Source organism: Ambystoma mexicanum, chromosome 8 (genome assembly GCF_040938575.1).
Source record: "Ambystoma mexicanum isolate Mex_15411 chromosome 8, UKY_AmexF1_1, whole genome shotgun sequence".
Taxonomy (NCBI): Eukaryota; Metazoa; Chordata; class Amphibia; order Caudata; family Ambystomatidae; genus Ambystoma; species Ambystoma mexicanum.
This window is the reverse complement of record NC_090929.1, coordinates 1,083,579,577-1,083,591,947: the sequence shown is the minus strand read 5'-3', so window position 1 is coordinate 1,083,591,947 and position 12,371 is coordinate 1,083,579,577. Positions and strand designations below refer to the sequence as shown.

At 46.6% G+C, this 12,371-nt stretch overlaps 1 protein-coding gene across 3 annotated transcripts in view; it reads right to left on the bottom strand.

The window, feature by feature from the left end:
- IFFO2 (intermediate filament family orphan 2) overlaps nucleotides 1-1,971 on the bottom strand; it is a 130,479-nt gene extending 128,508 nt beyond the window's left edge. Inside the window, exon 1 of one of the 3 annotated variants that reach the window (XM_069611077.1) lies at nucleotides 1,053-1,971. In XM_069611077.1, coding sequence (XP_069467178.1) covers nucleotides 1,053-1,759 — 707 coding nt within the window. In that variant the 5' untranslated portion in view covers nucleotides 1,760-1,971. The remainder of the gene's footprint in view (nucleotides 1-1,052) is intronic. The other 2 variants (XM_069611076.1, XM_069611075.1) reach the window with 2 other exon arrangements.
- Between the last annotated feature and the right edge of the window lie 10,400 nt (nucleotides 1,972-12,371).

Sequence of the window (12,371 nt, the reverse complement as noted above, 5' to 3'; positions counted from 1 at the left end):
GCGTATTAATTGACCTGAAGCAGACAGTCAACTTCTCTACCTGGGATTTTCGCAGCACTTGGTGGGCTCACCTTTGCAGAGACAGTGTCCAATAAAGATGTCTTTAGACAGGTTAACTGTCTCTAGTACCACTGTGTTACAGTCTTTTGGACTAGTATAGGGGCTATCCCAATTTTGTGGTAACAGGCAGGAGGCTCCCAGTTTGAGTGGCTGAAGGCTATGTAAAACAGATTTCAGGGAGATTAGGTTGTTTTTGCAGCAGGGGAAAAGGACTACGCATTTATGGTGTGATTCCGTTTGTGAGTGGGCCACCCCAGTAAATAAAACAATAACCAATTAGAAGGCTATTATCCTGTGAAGGATAATGCAATATCCCTTTCTAAAAAATAATCTATTGCGATATATCTGCCCATCAGGAATGGGGTACCTGGAGTTCATCAGCTCAGGAATCAGAGCCTGACATTGGCCTGTTTGAGTCACGGGGACAAATACTGAAGAGCGTGCTGGGAGTTTACAGTACCCTCGCTCTGATCAGCTGGGGGAGCGTAATACTTTATATGTAAGTGATGAGCCACTAGTTATGATATTGAGCAGTCATTAGAGCCACACGTTATATATAGATTGGCAAGTGCAGTGCCCAACTGATCATCTATTGGAGTGTACAGAAGACATTGATCTATGGATCTGAATACAACACCACGTATGTATCGCGGAGGACAATTCCAGATGGCTCCTCCATCGATCAGAAGGTACAGTGTCACATTGATCTGTGGGAAGGTGTCATTTTGATACTCTTCTCTGATGGAAGGTGTAGTGCCATGATGGTTGGAAGGCAATGTGTCCTATTGATGGGCTCATTTGGAAGATAACAGTACCACATTCAGAGCAGAATACACAAACCGCCCAAGTGCTACAGTGCCACAATGGTCAGGTGCGGCAAGGAGGGTCCAGTAACGCATATTGATTATATATTGATGAAAGACTACAGTACCACAATTGGCCTAAGGGTGTAACATGCATTAGCCATAACTGGCAGGGTAATCCACACTCACCTCCTCCGGTACTCATCACGCTCCCGCTTCACCTTGGCGAGCACGTTGTAAAGGGCCCGGATCTCTGGGGTGATGGTGTCGATTTGCACCCCCACTCCATCGGGGTGTGTCCACGTTACCCCGGGGCCCTGGACTGTGTGCGGGCCATGCACCTGTGTGTAGTTCCAGATGGTACCCGGCAGAGAAGCTTGGGGAGCGCCCGTCTGCACACCCTGGTCCCGGGTGTAGGTGCGGAAGCGGTCAGGCCGATGGGACACTGCTGGCTCTCGCGGCACCCGCTCCAGCCGGCCCTCCAGGGTCCGGTTTCGCCTCTCTAGATCGTGCACCCGTGACAGGAAGCGGCGGAATCGGACATTGAGGGTCTGTAGCATGTGGATGTCAGTGCCCAGGTCATCCCGCAGAGCCGACGGCACGGGGGAGGAAGGCAGGACCAGCTGGGGAATGCGGACCGGCATTGCCGTGCCCCGGGCAATGTCCCCAAACAGCAGCGAGCCCATCATGCGACCCCCGAGGGGAACAGCGGGCCGTCGGGGAGCAGGGGCTTCTGAGGAGCGGCGGGAGGGAAATGGGTCAGATGTTCGGGGGTACAGGGGATCGGAGTGCTGGCCACCCGTGAAGGACTCAGAGGGCCGACGGTGGCAGGGCCGGTGGTCCCCGGTGAAGGGCTCAGACGGCCGCCGTAGGCAGGCCCGCGGCTCGGATGCCATGGGTTCCGAAGGCCGCCGGGGACAAGCCCGGGGCTCGGCGGGGAGGGTGCTGGTGGCCGCCGTGACTGCGGTGGGGGCTGCGGTCTCGGTGCTTGGGGCTCTGTGGGCCACTTAGATCCATCCACATAAGGAGTTCTGGGGCCGGGGAGCCGCAGCGAAAGCCTAGGCAATGCGCAAGCCACGCCCACCGCAGGGCCACGCCCACCGAGGGAGTCTGTCACCCGTCGTTTGGGATAGGAGCTGCCCACGCCGTAAAACAGCAGAGCATGATAGCCGCGCTCACTACGCAGAGGACACGCCCACGGGCAGAGAGCGCCCTCTAGCCGCGCCCGCCGAGTCCTCCTTGGTCACACCTTCACGAGGCCTTACCTCCTTTTCATTCACTGCCGGGGAAGGTGGCCACACCCTTTGCTGAAGGCGACGCCCCACAGGCCGCGCTTTCCGGCCTAAAATACCGCCCCACATCCTAGAAACCACCCATTTCCATTCTCCGCTGTCCAAGCCGCACCCCTTCAGTGCAGGCACCGCCCCCACGGCTGCTGCTGCGCTAAAGTAGACCCCGCCCACCGTTGATTCCTCTACTTCAGCCTGAGCTCATGATAGGCCTCGAAAGAAGATGACCCCGGCAGCCTCAAAAGCAGATAAAAAAAGGGGGTGAGAATTTCAAAAAACAAAAACACACGAGGGCGGAGCTTTCCTCAGCCGTTTTGCTGGGAAAATAGGGTGCAATGTGTGACTGAGCTGTCTGCAATAATAAGTGCTGCGAGACGGTGCTGTTTGTGGTCTGTGCTGCGATATAAATATTCAGAAATTATGCACATGTCGTGGGACAACATTTTCCCCCAAAAAACTTTTCAGGTTTTTCTTCTCAATTTCGTTTCAGTAAATTACACGTTTTCCTCACTACATTGGACACAATCCTGGATTTGGAATTCCCTCTACCTTCTGCGAAGATCAGAGAATTTCCAGGACAACGCTGATGTTCACGTTTTATTCCGTATTCGCTGGCTCCTGTAGATAGTATCAGGAGTGTTTGCATGGCCCTTTGCTGCAGTCGACCCCGTGTTCACCATGATACGGCCGTCTGTTGAAGTCTGAAGGACTTCCAAAAGGTATGCTTATGCTCTGAACTCGATTGTATCTTATTTTCAGTGTTTTGACAGCCTACCACGTATCTTCATACACATTTACTGTGTAGAAATTTAGTGAAACTGACTGAAAGTCCCCGTAAAAATCAGTTCTTTATTTGGAATTTCTACTAAAACTATAGGTTCCATTTTTATGTCTTTCTGGTTAATCATAAGCTCTAGTTTCTCTCTTAGCATGGCTTAAAAACATGCTTTATTCGGTATAATTTCCAGCAAAATATTATCATTGTCTTCATGGCATTTCCATTTGTCTTTCCAACACTTTATATGGTGTTTTTTTCCATAGAGTCTGACTCCAATGACAAATCTATGGTGAAACAATACCAACTCTACAGACTGGCCGGAATACTGTAAGAACGTTCGAATGTAACAAAGTTATGGAGTTCTACCAGAGGTTGACTTACCTAGAAGGGAAATTAATTGCTTTCCAGAAAGGACGGCACTTCAGAAAAAGCAGCAGAGCTGGGGCTGAGCAAGTCACATGTGATACTATCGGTTCTAAAGAAGACACTAAATACATTTTACTTTCAAGAGCTTTTTAGCGGCAAACAGGAATACGCACATCCAAATGTGTACGGCGGAGAACTGTGAAGCACTGACAGTGGAGCGCATGAGGTGCTGTAGGCTGTGTGCACAATGCAGACGCGCAAAGGAAATTAGTTGGGTTGGTACCTGACCGCAGGCAGCATATCGGAGAACGTCACTCTGCAACTCAAGGCAACTCCCTTTGCTTGGAGCTTGAAAACAAAAGCTTCTCCTGGTTTTACGAGCTTTTCTGATCACTATGAAGAGTCTGTTTAAGTATATGACTAATCTTTGGCCTACAGAGAAATGAGGAGATATCCAAACAGTGGAAGGCCAGTACGATGGGAACTAATGACCAGAAAACACTGTAACATTTAATGCCTTGTGTATTTAGTTTCAAGTTAAAGGGGCTTCTGTGAAGAGCACAGTTTTTCTGTAAATACTTTAAAAAACAGTGCTTACAGTTTGTCATCCAACCAGAAAAATCAAGCTTTAATTTGAAGTGGAAGGAGTCAAGGTTAAACATGTAGAACGTTTCGTCTGTTTGGGAATTAGATTCCGTATTGAAATGTGAATTGGGTATGGCAGGGTGGCCAACTGTCCCGTATTTTGCAGTACTGTCCTGTTATGAAGGACTCTGTCCCGTGCTGGACAAGTAAAAGTCCCACCTCGGTTCATTCAGACTCCTTTGTGAGCCTGCAGATCGTGCTGTTGCCACTGCTCTTTCAGTCTTGCTGCTAACGCTCTGACACCCTGCTTCATTACAATGCTAAATTTGTTGGTCATATTTATTGAGTGGTCATTCTAATTGACTGATTTATTCCATTTTAAATGTTATGAGATGGAGTTTTTGTAAAGGTTACTTTAACCATATATAGTTATAAAAAATGCAAACTTTGTTGCTGGGGTTTTGATGGCCATTTTTAGAGTAAAAAATGTGACCATCACCTGCCAAGGAAAAATCATTAGCATTACAATTAAACCAGATGTTAGAGCGTTAAGACCCATTCATCAATTGTTTAAATAACAATTGGGGGCAGGTCAAAGGTGACATCATCACCGCCGTGTGTGTGCCAAGTGTCCCGCAAAATGATCTCAGAAAGTTGGCTGCCCTATACTAAGCATTGGTTCTATTTTGTCAGTCTCTAGAAGGTTTGGTGGGATGGTGTTAATCCCAAAAGTGAAGGCTGCCATTTTGTAAGGAGCAGAATTATGGGGTTATTGCACACTGTTAGGGAATAATTGGTGCAGTCACACTGTGTGAGACTACACAAGACTTATCTGCTTGGTATTAGGTAACCCACCTTTTGGTATAGGTCTGTCCTACACAAGTTGGTAGTGTGACTGAGCAGCCAGGCATAGCTCATGAGGGGTAAATCTGAGCTGTAGAGCTGTACAAATTAAAGCCGTAGATACAAGTAGCCAAGTCACACTTACACTCAAGGTTTCAGTTATAAGTAGTTATTTAAAAATTGATTGTTATATAAATAAATAAGCATTCTTTAAAAAGGCAAAGGATTGTAACAATATGAATACACTTTGAAATTTACTTTTCAGAATCAACAAAGCCAGTTGAAATCAACTCACTCCCAAACCCGAAAAAAGTACCTTTGGTTAGAAGAAAGGGGTCCAGCTGGTTTCCGTCTTGCTACAGCTATGCAGACCCTGGTTCCTGAGCCTCAGTTGTGGGGACAAGAGGGAGGACGTCTGGAGGGCTCCTGCGGCAGTACTCGGGAAGGTCGTCGGAAGCTACGCGTAGTCGTTCTGTCGGAGCTTCGCTGTCGAGGTGAAAAAGGAGGTCAGCACAGTCGCTGATAGCCACACCGTCAGTTCTCGCTTCAACAAACAAATCCACAAACGTTTTTCTTTTTGAAAAAACACTTTTGTGGGTTGCACTTCTGGTAAAAATATTATAGACACCAAATTAATTCTTTTTCCATAAGTTATATTTGTTCTTTTGTATATTCGTGTTCATAATTTCATTATACACTTGACCGTTTCTTTCTCTATTGCATTAACTTTCATGCAATGTTCAGATTTCGAATTTTCTCATTTGCATTCATTTTCATGCAATTCTGATTTTCAATTCACATACTCGTCAATTATTTTCCCACTTGCATTAATTTTCATGCAACTCTCCTGGCATGCAGTAGAGGCAATCGAACCAAGGGATTATCAAGAATTGAAAGATAAAAGCATCTGGGTGAGTGTGCTCGCCTGGGCTTTTTGATTTTTTGATAATGAAAATGAATGATGCAAGTCCAACCTTCGAGAAATGTGTACGGCAATTCTGCACCCATTTCATCTGCTCCCGCACAAAACGCATATTCACGTGTACCCCAGGAAGACACAGCCTACAGACGCTGTCTTCCCCAGTCATATTCAGCTGGAATGTGACAGCCACAGGTAAATCAAAGCATCTCAAAAAGGGGGAAGGTGCACCTTCCTCCAGCCATGGGCAGCCTAATTTAAATATCAAAGTCTCCATGGATCTGCTTTTCCTTTGTCTAATCCAGCTGGTGGCAGTGCATACTAATGAGATAATTGAGACAAGCCTGCTGAGGGGGCTTGGTTGTAGGACAGACAACAGGAAAGGCGGGGCTAACACTCCTTTGGTATGCAATATGTCAACTTAAAGCTAGTTCCCACACGTCTGTATGAAAGGCAGTGAAATGCATGTCTGGATCCACTATTTACCATAGGCAACCCCTGCAGAGACCACCCCTTTCAGATGTGAGAAGTTTGTGATTTGTGGGAGACAAGAAGTCTTCTCTCAGCTCAAACTTCAAGGGAGACCTGCACTTTAATTAAGAGTCACAGAGGGCTCAAGTAACCAGAGAGACACTTTGATCAACAACAGACAGGAAGATGGGTCGGAATTAGGTATATGCTGTCACCCCTTGTCTGTCCTGTTGCAACGCACTCTGGTCCTGACCTCATGCATAACAGAGATTGTTGGTGGGGACCCAGGATTGGTTCATTAAGGTAGGCTAAGCCTGCACCCATCACTGGGGCCCATTTGGCTTTAAGAGAGGGCTGAACCCCTCCCTTGGCGGATCATCCGACAACTTCAAAAGGAGTAAGAAGGACTCATTTGGACCCGAGCTGAAAGTGCAGTCTACCTTACATCTTCCACCAGTGAACGAAGGCCAGGAGTTCCAAGAGGGAAGCAAGATCCATCCCCTAAACATCTCCCAGGCAACAGAGGGAGATACCGGACTCAGAGGACCCATGCAGCAGCTCCAAGAACCGGTACCTAGCCAGCACACAGTGTGCCCTGCTAGGTTCTACCAGCAAGCTTCCAAGGTGGGAAGGACAAGGCAGTTGCCTGCAACCACTCTCCTGATCTTTAGGGCGTCCACCTTGAAAGGACGACACAAACCCGGTGAAGATGCTAGGAGGAGTGCCATATAAGTATCATCCAGCGTTCATATTTTAAGGACATTTCCAAAACATTCGAGTCCTCGAACCGCATCCGGTTGCACCGCTGTAACGCTCACCTGATTCCCGCAGAGGCGCCGGTCTTGACTCGGTGAATGCTGTATCTTCAAAGGTGATGTGTAACACACGGTTGGCTCTTTGGGCTGGACCTCTGTGCACTGTATGTCTGACACGAAGAGTAAGATGTCTTAGGTAAGTGAACGCCGAGCTCTCCATCTGCCTCGGGGCAGGGTGCCGTAACCAGTTTCTTCACTGGACAAGGGTGCAGGCCTCTTGACCTCAGAGGACTGCTGTCCGTCGTTAACTGCACGAACGGTAAGTTCTGGGCACTTCAAATGTCTTAAAAGTCTTTTGTAATGATATCTCTTGTTTTGCAGGGTTCCGGCGATGGCAGATGGCGGGCTGATGAAAGTCGAGGATCGAACCCGCGTGAGGAATAGAAGCGCCTGGAAGCACGTAAGTAAGCGCTTATAGCCTGCTTCACGATGCGCACTAACTGTCCCTTTTATCTTGCAGGTACAATTTCGGAGCTTTAGAGAAGCTGAAGGGTGCTGGAATACCCACTGGATTCGGCGTGGGAAGGAGTAATGGCACGTGAGTAATAAAGTTGCCCAATGTCTTTTAAAGCACCTTCTTTTATCTTTCAGATGCGGGATGCAGCGCCGAAGGCCTCCGGAGCGTGCAAAGAGCTGGTAAGCTTTTGTCTTTCAGATGCCGGAATGCAGCGCGAGGCGTTGGTGACAGCCGATGGACCAGGTAAGAGATGCGCTGCCACTGAAGACAGTAGTGCTAACCTGTTCTTTCTTTGTCTTTACAGGTGCTGCTGAAGACTGGATTCCAGGATGGTAAGCCTTTGTTCCCTTAGGCCCAGGATCAGAAGCAGAAGACACGATGAGCGTTCTGCTGCAGAGAATGCAGAATAACACAAAGCAAGATTCATCCATCGGGTGTGGTTTAAATAGCCTCCTGTAGTGCTTAGGTGTCTCCTTCCACAGCCACGCCCAGGTAAGAAAAGAGTTCCTGCTTTCCAGAAGAGTTCCAGTGTTCTGAACCTAGGGAGTGGCTCCTGCCCCACCCAACAGGAAAAGTAGTCCCAAACAGAAGAGGATCAGGGGTTCAACTGGCAGGTAAGTAAGCAGCATGGTCTGCTGCAGGTAAGTCCACCCAAGCATTATGAGCCCGGCGCTTCCAGCGCTGGGACTGGGCATCTTTATGAGCCTGGTGCCACTGACGCCAGGACAGGGTCCAAAAGGTCCCAATTGGGACTGGCTGGCACTCGGAACCGGGGTTATGGGTCTGCTTCCAAGGGAGTCAGGCAAGTCCTGATCTTTTGGAAGCAGAGATCATGACAACCGCTGACTGTTGTCACGCCGCAGTCACCAGAGCTGTCTGAGCCGCCTCGACCAGCATTCCAGATATGCCAACCAGCACAGAGACAACGATTCTTGGGCCCGAGCCGCCGCGCCGGACAGCCTGCAGACGTCCATCCAGCCTCGCTTGCCGAACTGCCTGCCGCCAGTCTCCTGCACTAACTGTGTCTCAAGGGCTGCAAAGTGTCCTGGAACCGCCTCAAGGCTGTCGAGCAACACAAAGTTCTTCAGCACCAGGCAAATTGTGGTTCTGCCCCCCTGGTCCTTCTCCGAAGCCCCGTAGAGACAGTTACGACCCTTTGCCTCCTTGGTGCTGGTGCTGGAACCGAATAACCTTGAACAGTAAGACTGATTACTGTACCAACTACCCTCCTGCTAGTATCCAGAGTGCATCCCTTTCCTTCGTGAAACTGCCTGTCCTTTGTGTTCCTTTACAGTGTGGGTGGTATTTTGTAGTGCTAGAACTGTCTGTTGTAGTAATAATAAAGTAGATATTTTTATACAACCTTGACTGGACAGTCCCTTTCATCATTGGGTAAAAATTGTATTTTCACTGTGTTGCAAATAACCAACTATCCACGACCTTGCAGGGATAAGCCTGCTCTTCCATCCACTTTACCACAATTGGACAAGGAGGTCTTATAATTCACTTGTATTGCAATCCGTTCAGATCCCTTCTGGTGTACTAGAGGTGTGGGGTTGATTGATGGTTTAGAAACTGATATTCATGCCTCGACCACTGGTGCCCCGGAAGTTGATTTGTCACAGACACACAATTACCCTCCGGTACAAATTGATATAGCGCTCTTCGATTTCTTTCCCCAATTTTATAATTCATAAAGTGACTGAAGTCTGTAAAATGGACAGACCCATACTACCCCTTCTCGCCTGACAAATATGATCCATTGTTCCAATGTCAGAAAAAAAAGTTGAGAAAGGGTGGTACAAAAACCATAAGGAAGCTCAAACAGGAGTACAAAAAGTGGATAAAGGCACATCGACACTTGTTGCATCAGTATCAGGGAGAACTTATGTTGGAAGTAATTTTAAGGAACAATGCTGAACATTTCTGGGCCTTGGTCCAATGTAAGGGTAAGGACAATTTAGAATCTCTCACCAATCCTGTTCTGAGATGCGCACCTTACCTTGAGTCGCTTGTCGCTTCGCTCAGGGAAGAGGTAAGGTCTATTCTTTTGGGTAGCCACCTCGACCCCTGATGACACATGGGACTAAGGGGCTTTACCTAAAGACCAAGACTGGTCTTTGGGGAAAACCCTCTTGAGGGAAAAAAAAACATGATGCAGGTAACAAAGCTGGTCGATGCAATAGGAGAGGGGAGCGTAGAATGACAGGAAGGTAGCAGGAGACATCCAAGTAGGAGGTACCAAGAGCGCTGAAAGGCATGGATCAGGAGGAGCAGGCGACAATAAGGAACAACATAGACTGAAGGAAACAGCGGGATCAAGAAAAGCAGCAACAGAGGAGCGAGAAAGGAGGAACTAGTGTTGTGGCAACAGAAGGAAGAAAGTTGTGACGTGAGGACTCACCGGCAAAATGCTCCTTATGTGTTCCTTGATTCCTGTAATGACGCTGTGCGGCAATGTAATGCGACTGTTGCTGGAAGCATCCGGCAGCCATTGTGGCAAGGTCATTATGGTGCAACATGGCCACCATCTTGAAAGGGGCATGGTCTGTGGCTGTATCCATAAAGTATAACCAGATCGCATTCTGACACCTGTTGCTGAGGATCAATGGATAATTAATTTTACAGAACTATATAGGGAAATTAATCATACCCAGAACGTTACTCGATATGAGGGACTGTGGAATTTGAGTCTTTCGCAAAATTAGTTCTTACTATCATAAAGGCCAGCTGAAACTCACGTGCACCTGGCCTTAATGGACTGTGCAATAGGGGGTTGAAAACTGCACCACAGATGTGGGCTCTGATTCTATCTTTACTTAAAAAAATATTTTAGATTCCAAAATAATCCCAGCAACATGGAGAACAATGATTATAGTTCCAGTTATTAAGAAGGGGACTGTATGTGCCCAGCTAGCTATCTCCCCATTGCCCCCCTGGACTCTGTAAGGATATTTGGCATGTTACAGCACAGAGTACAGCACTACTGCACAAGTAGCACATTTTTTTTGCAGCACCACCACAAGGGTGCGGTACATTGCTATATGGGTTACCAGATTAACAAGGAAAGACAGGCTATTCAGTCAAAAACGATTTTAACATATAAGATGCAAATCTATTTTTACAGTTAAAAGCACACATGCTCATTTAAAAATGCACTCTATTTTTCACCTGAAATGCCTATGGTGCGAGAGACACATTTGAAAATTAACAGCTAACCTAATAACCATTAACCTGACTAATAAAACCTTATTTAACATAACCCACTAATAAAATGTGTTCTCCACTGCAGAATTAGGCATACTCTGAAAACCATTTAAATGTGTGTGCAGATTTTTTTTTTCTTCTCTTCTCTGCCTGATTCTCTGTGTTTTTGTGCACAGTAACTGCAGGAAAAAGGAAGTCAGATTTGCAACAATTGCAAATGTATAAGCGAAGCTATTGTTGAGAGTAGGAGGATGAGAGATGATGGATTTCATTGGGACACGTCATACAGAGGGCTGAGATGAAAGTTTTAGTGGGCAGTATCGGGGAAAAAGAAAGGCAGACATTTTTCTGCACTACTGGGGAGAAGAAGCTGGCTGTGGGGCTCCTGACTGAATGCAGATTCCTGTGTCCTGCTGCAGTCGAGATTGGGGAGAGCTGAAAGAAGGACCTTTCCACTGGCTGAGGCATTCCTATCTGCAAAAGCTGAGAATTCCAGGCAATGACCCCGGTTTCAGAAGGCAAGCGTTCCTTTTTGCTGGAGTTAATCCAAGGGAGCCACATTCACAAAGAGAACAGCCAAAGAGAACAACTAAAAAGATAAGGTAATGAGAAGTGTGGGAGCTGAGTGTGTACGGTAATATGCAGTCAGTGTAGGATTCCTGTGCGTGTCTTAATCAAGTGCTAATGTTGCAATTTGAGTTCTGTTCTCCGCCACTCTCTTTGCAGTGTGTCACAGACAATGCTTTGACTGTACCATTTTATTTCTGTAAAGAATGAGATTGTGTTTAAATACAACTTTTATAATACAGAAAAATATTTGAAAACAGACGGGTGATGTTTATTGTTTACCATTACAATGCTGATGATGTGGGGAGATTTTTAAACAGTGCAATGGTCATTTTAAGACAGATGTGTGCATGTCAGAATCAGTATGAATAATTGTGAGTGACTGTAGCATAGCTTGTTGGAGGTACATGAGCCAACGGGAAGAGAGACTCTCTGAACATAGCTCCCTACCGTATATAAGGTAGTGGAAATTACCACAAGACTACCACATATAGCTCTCTGTTGTAAATAAGTCAGTGAGTTCGCCCATGGTGGCACACCAACACTATCACTGGAAAATGTGGTATTCCTAGAATGCAGGTCTGAGGTCTCTCTAGTGATCACACGAAAAATCTAAGCAAAGATAAGGGATTCTGGACATTGGGGCCACAAATAAAACAAGGGAATTATGCTCACCAAAATACCACCAACCACGTATACCAAATATGCAGGTCTGGGTGCTGAAATAATGCATGTCCATTGTATTATTGTTGCACATGGCCAAATCTGAATACAAAGAGTGATTATTGCTAAGTTATTTTTCGGCGGTAATAAAATACCGTCAGGCCCCAAATCTCCACAAAATACCCTACATATTTATGGTGCGTTGCAGGCCGGGAAAGTGATCATAGAGTACCTACTGGGCGTGGCAAGTGTGTCTCACACTGCCATTTGCACATTAAAGGGAACCCATTTTATAATAGCAGTGTGCCACTAAAAACGAATTTCAGAATGTCACAAAGGGAAACCACATTCTCAGATCTAGTGCAATATTTAGAGGCAAAGTTATTTGCACATGGGAAGTGGTCTTCGAATAGCACGTTAGAATGGAATAACCGCATTCAGGGTGAGGTGCAGAAAGAAAAACTAGACAATATTTTTGCAGAAGGCAGCATAATTCAGGTCTGCCTTACAAGATTATTGAATGCAGCCGATAAAAGTGCAGAGAAAGA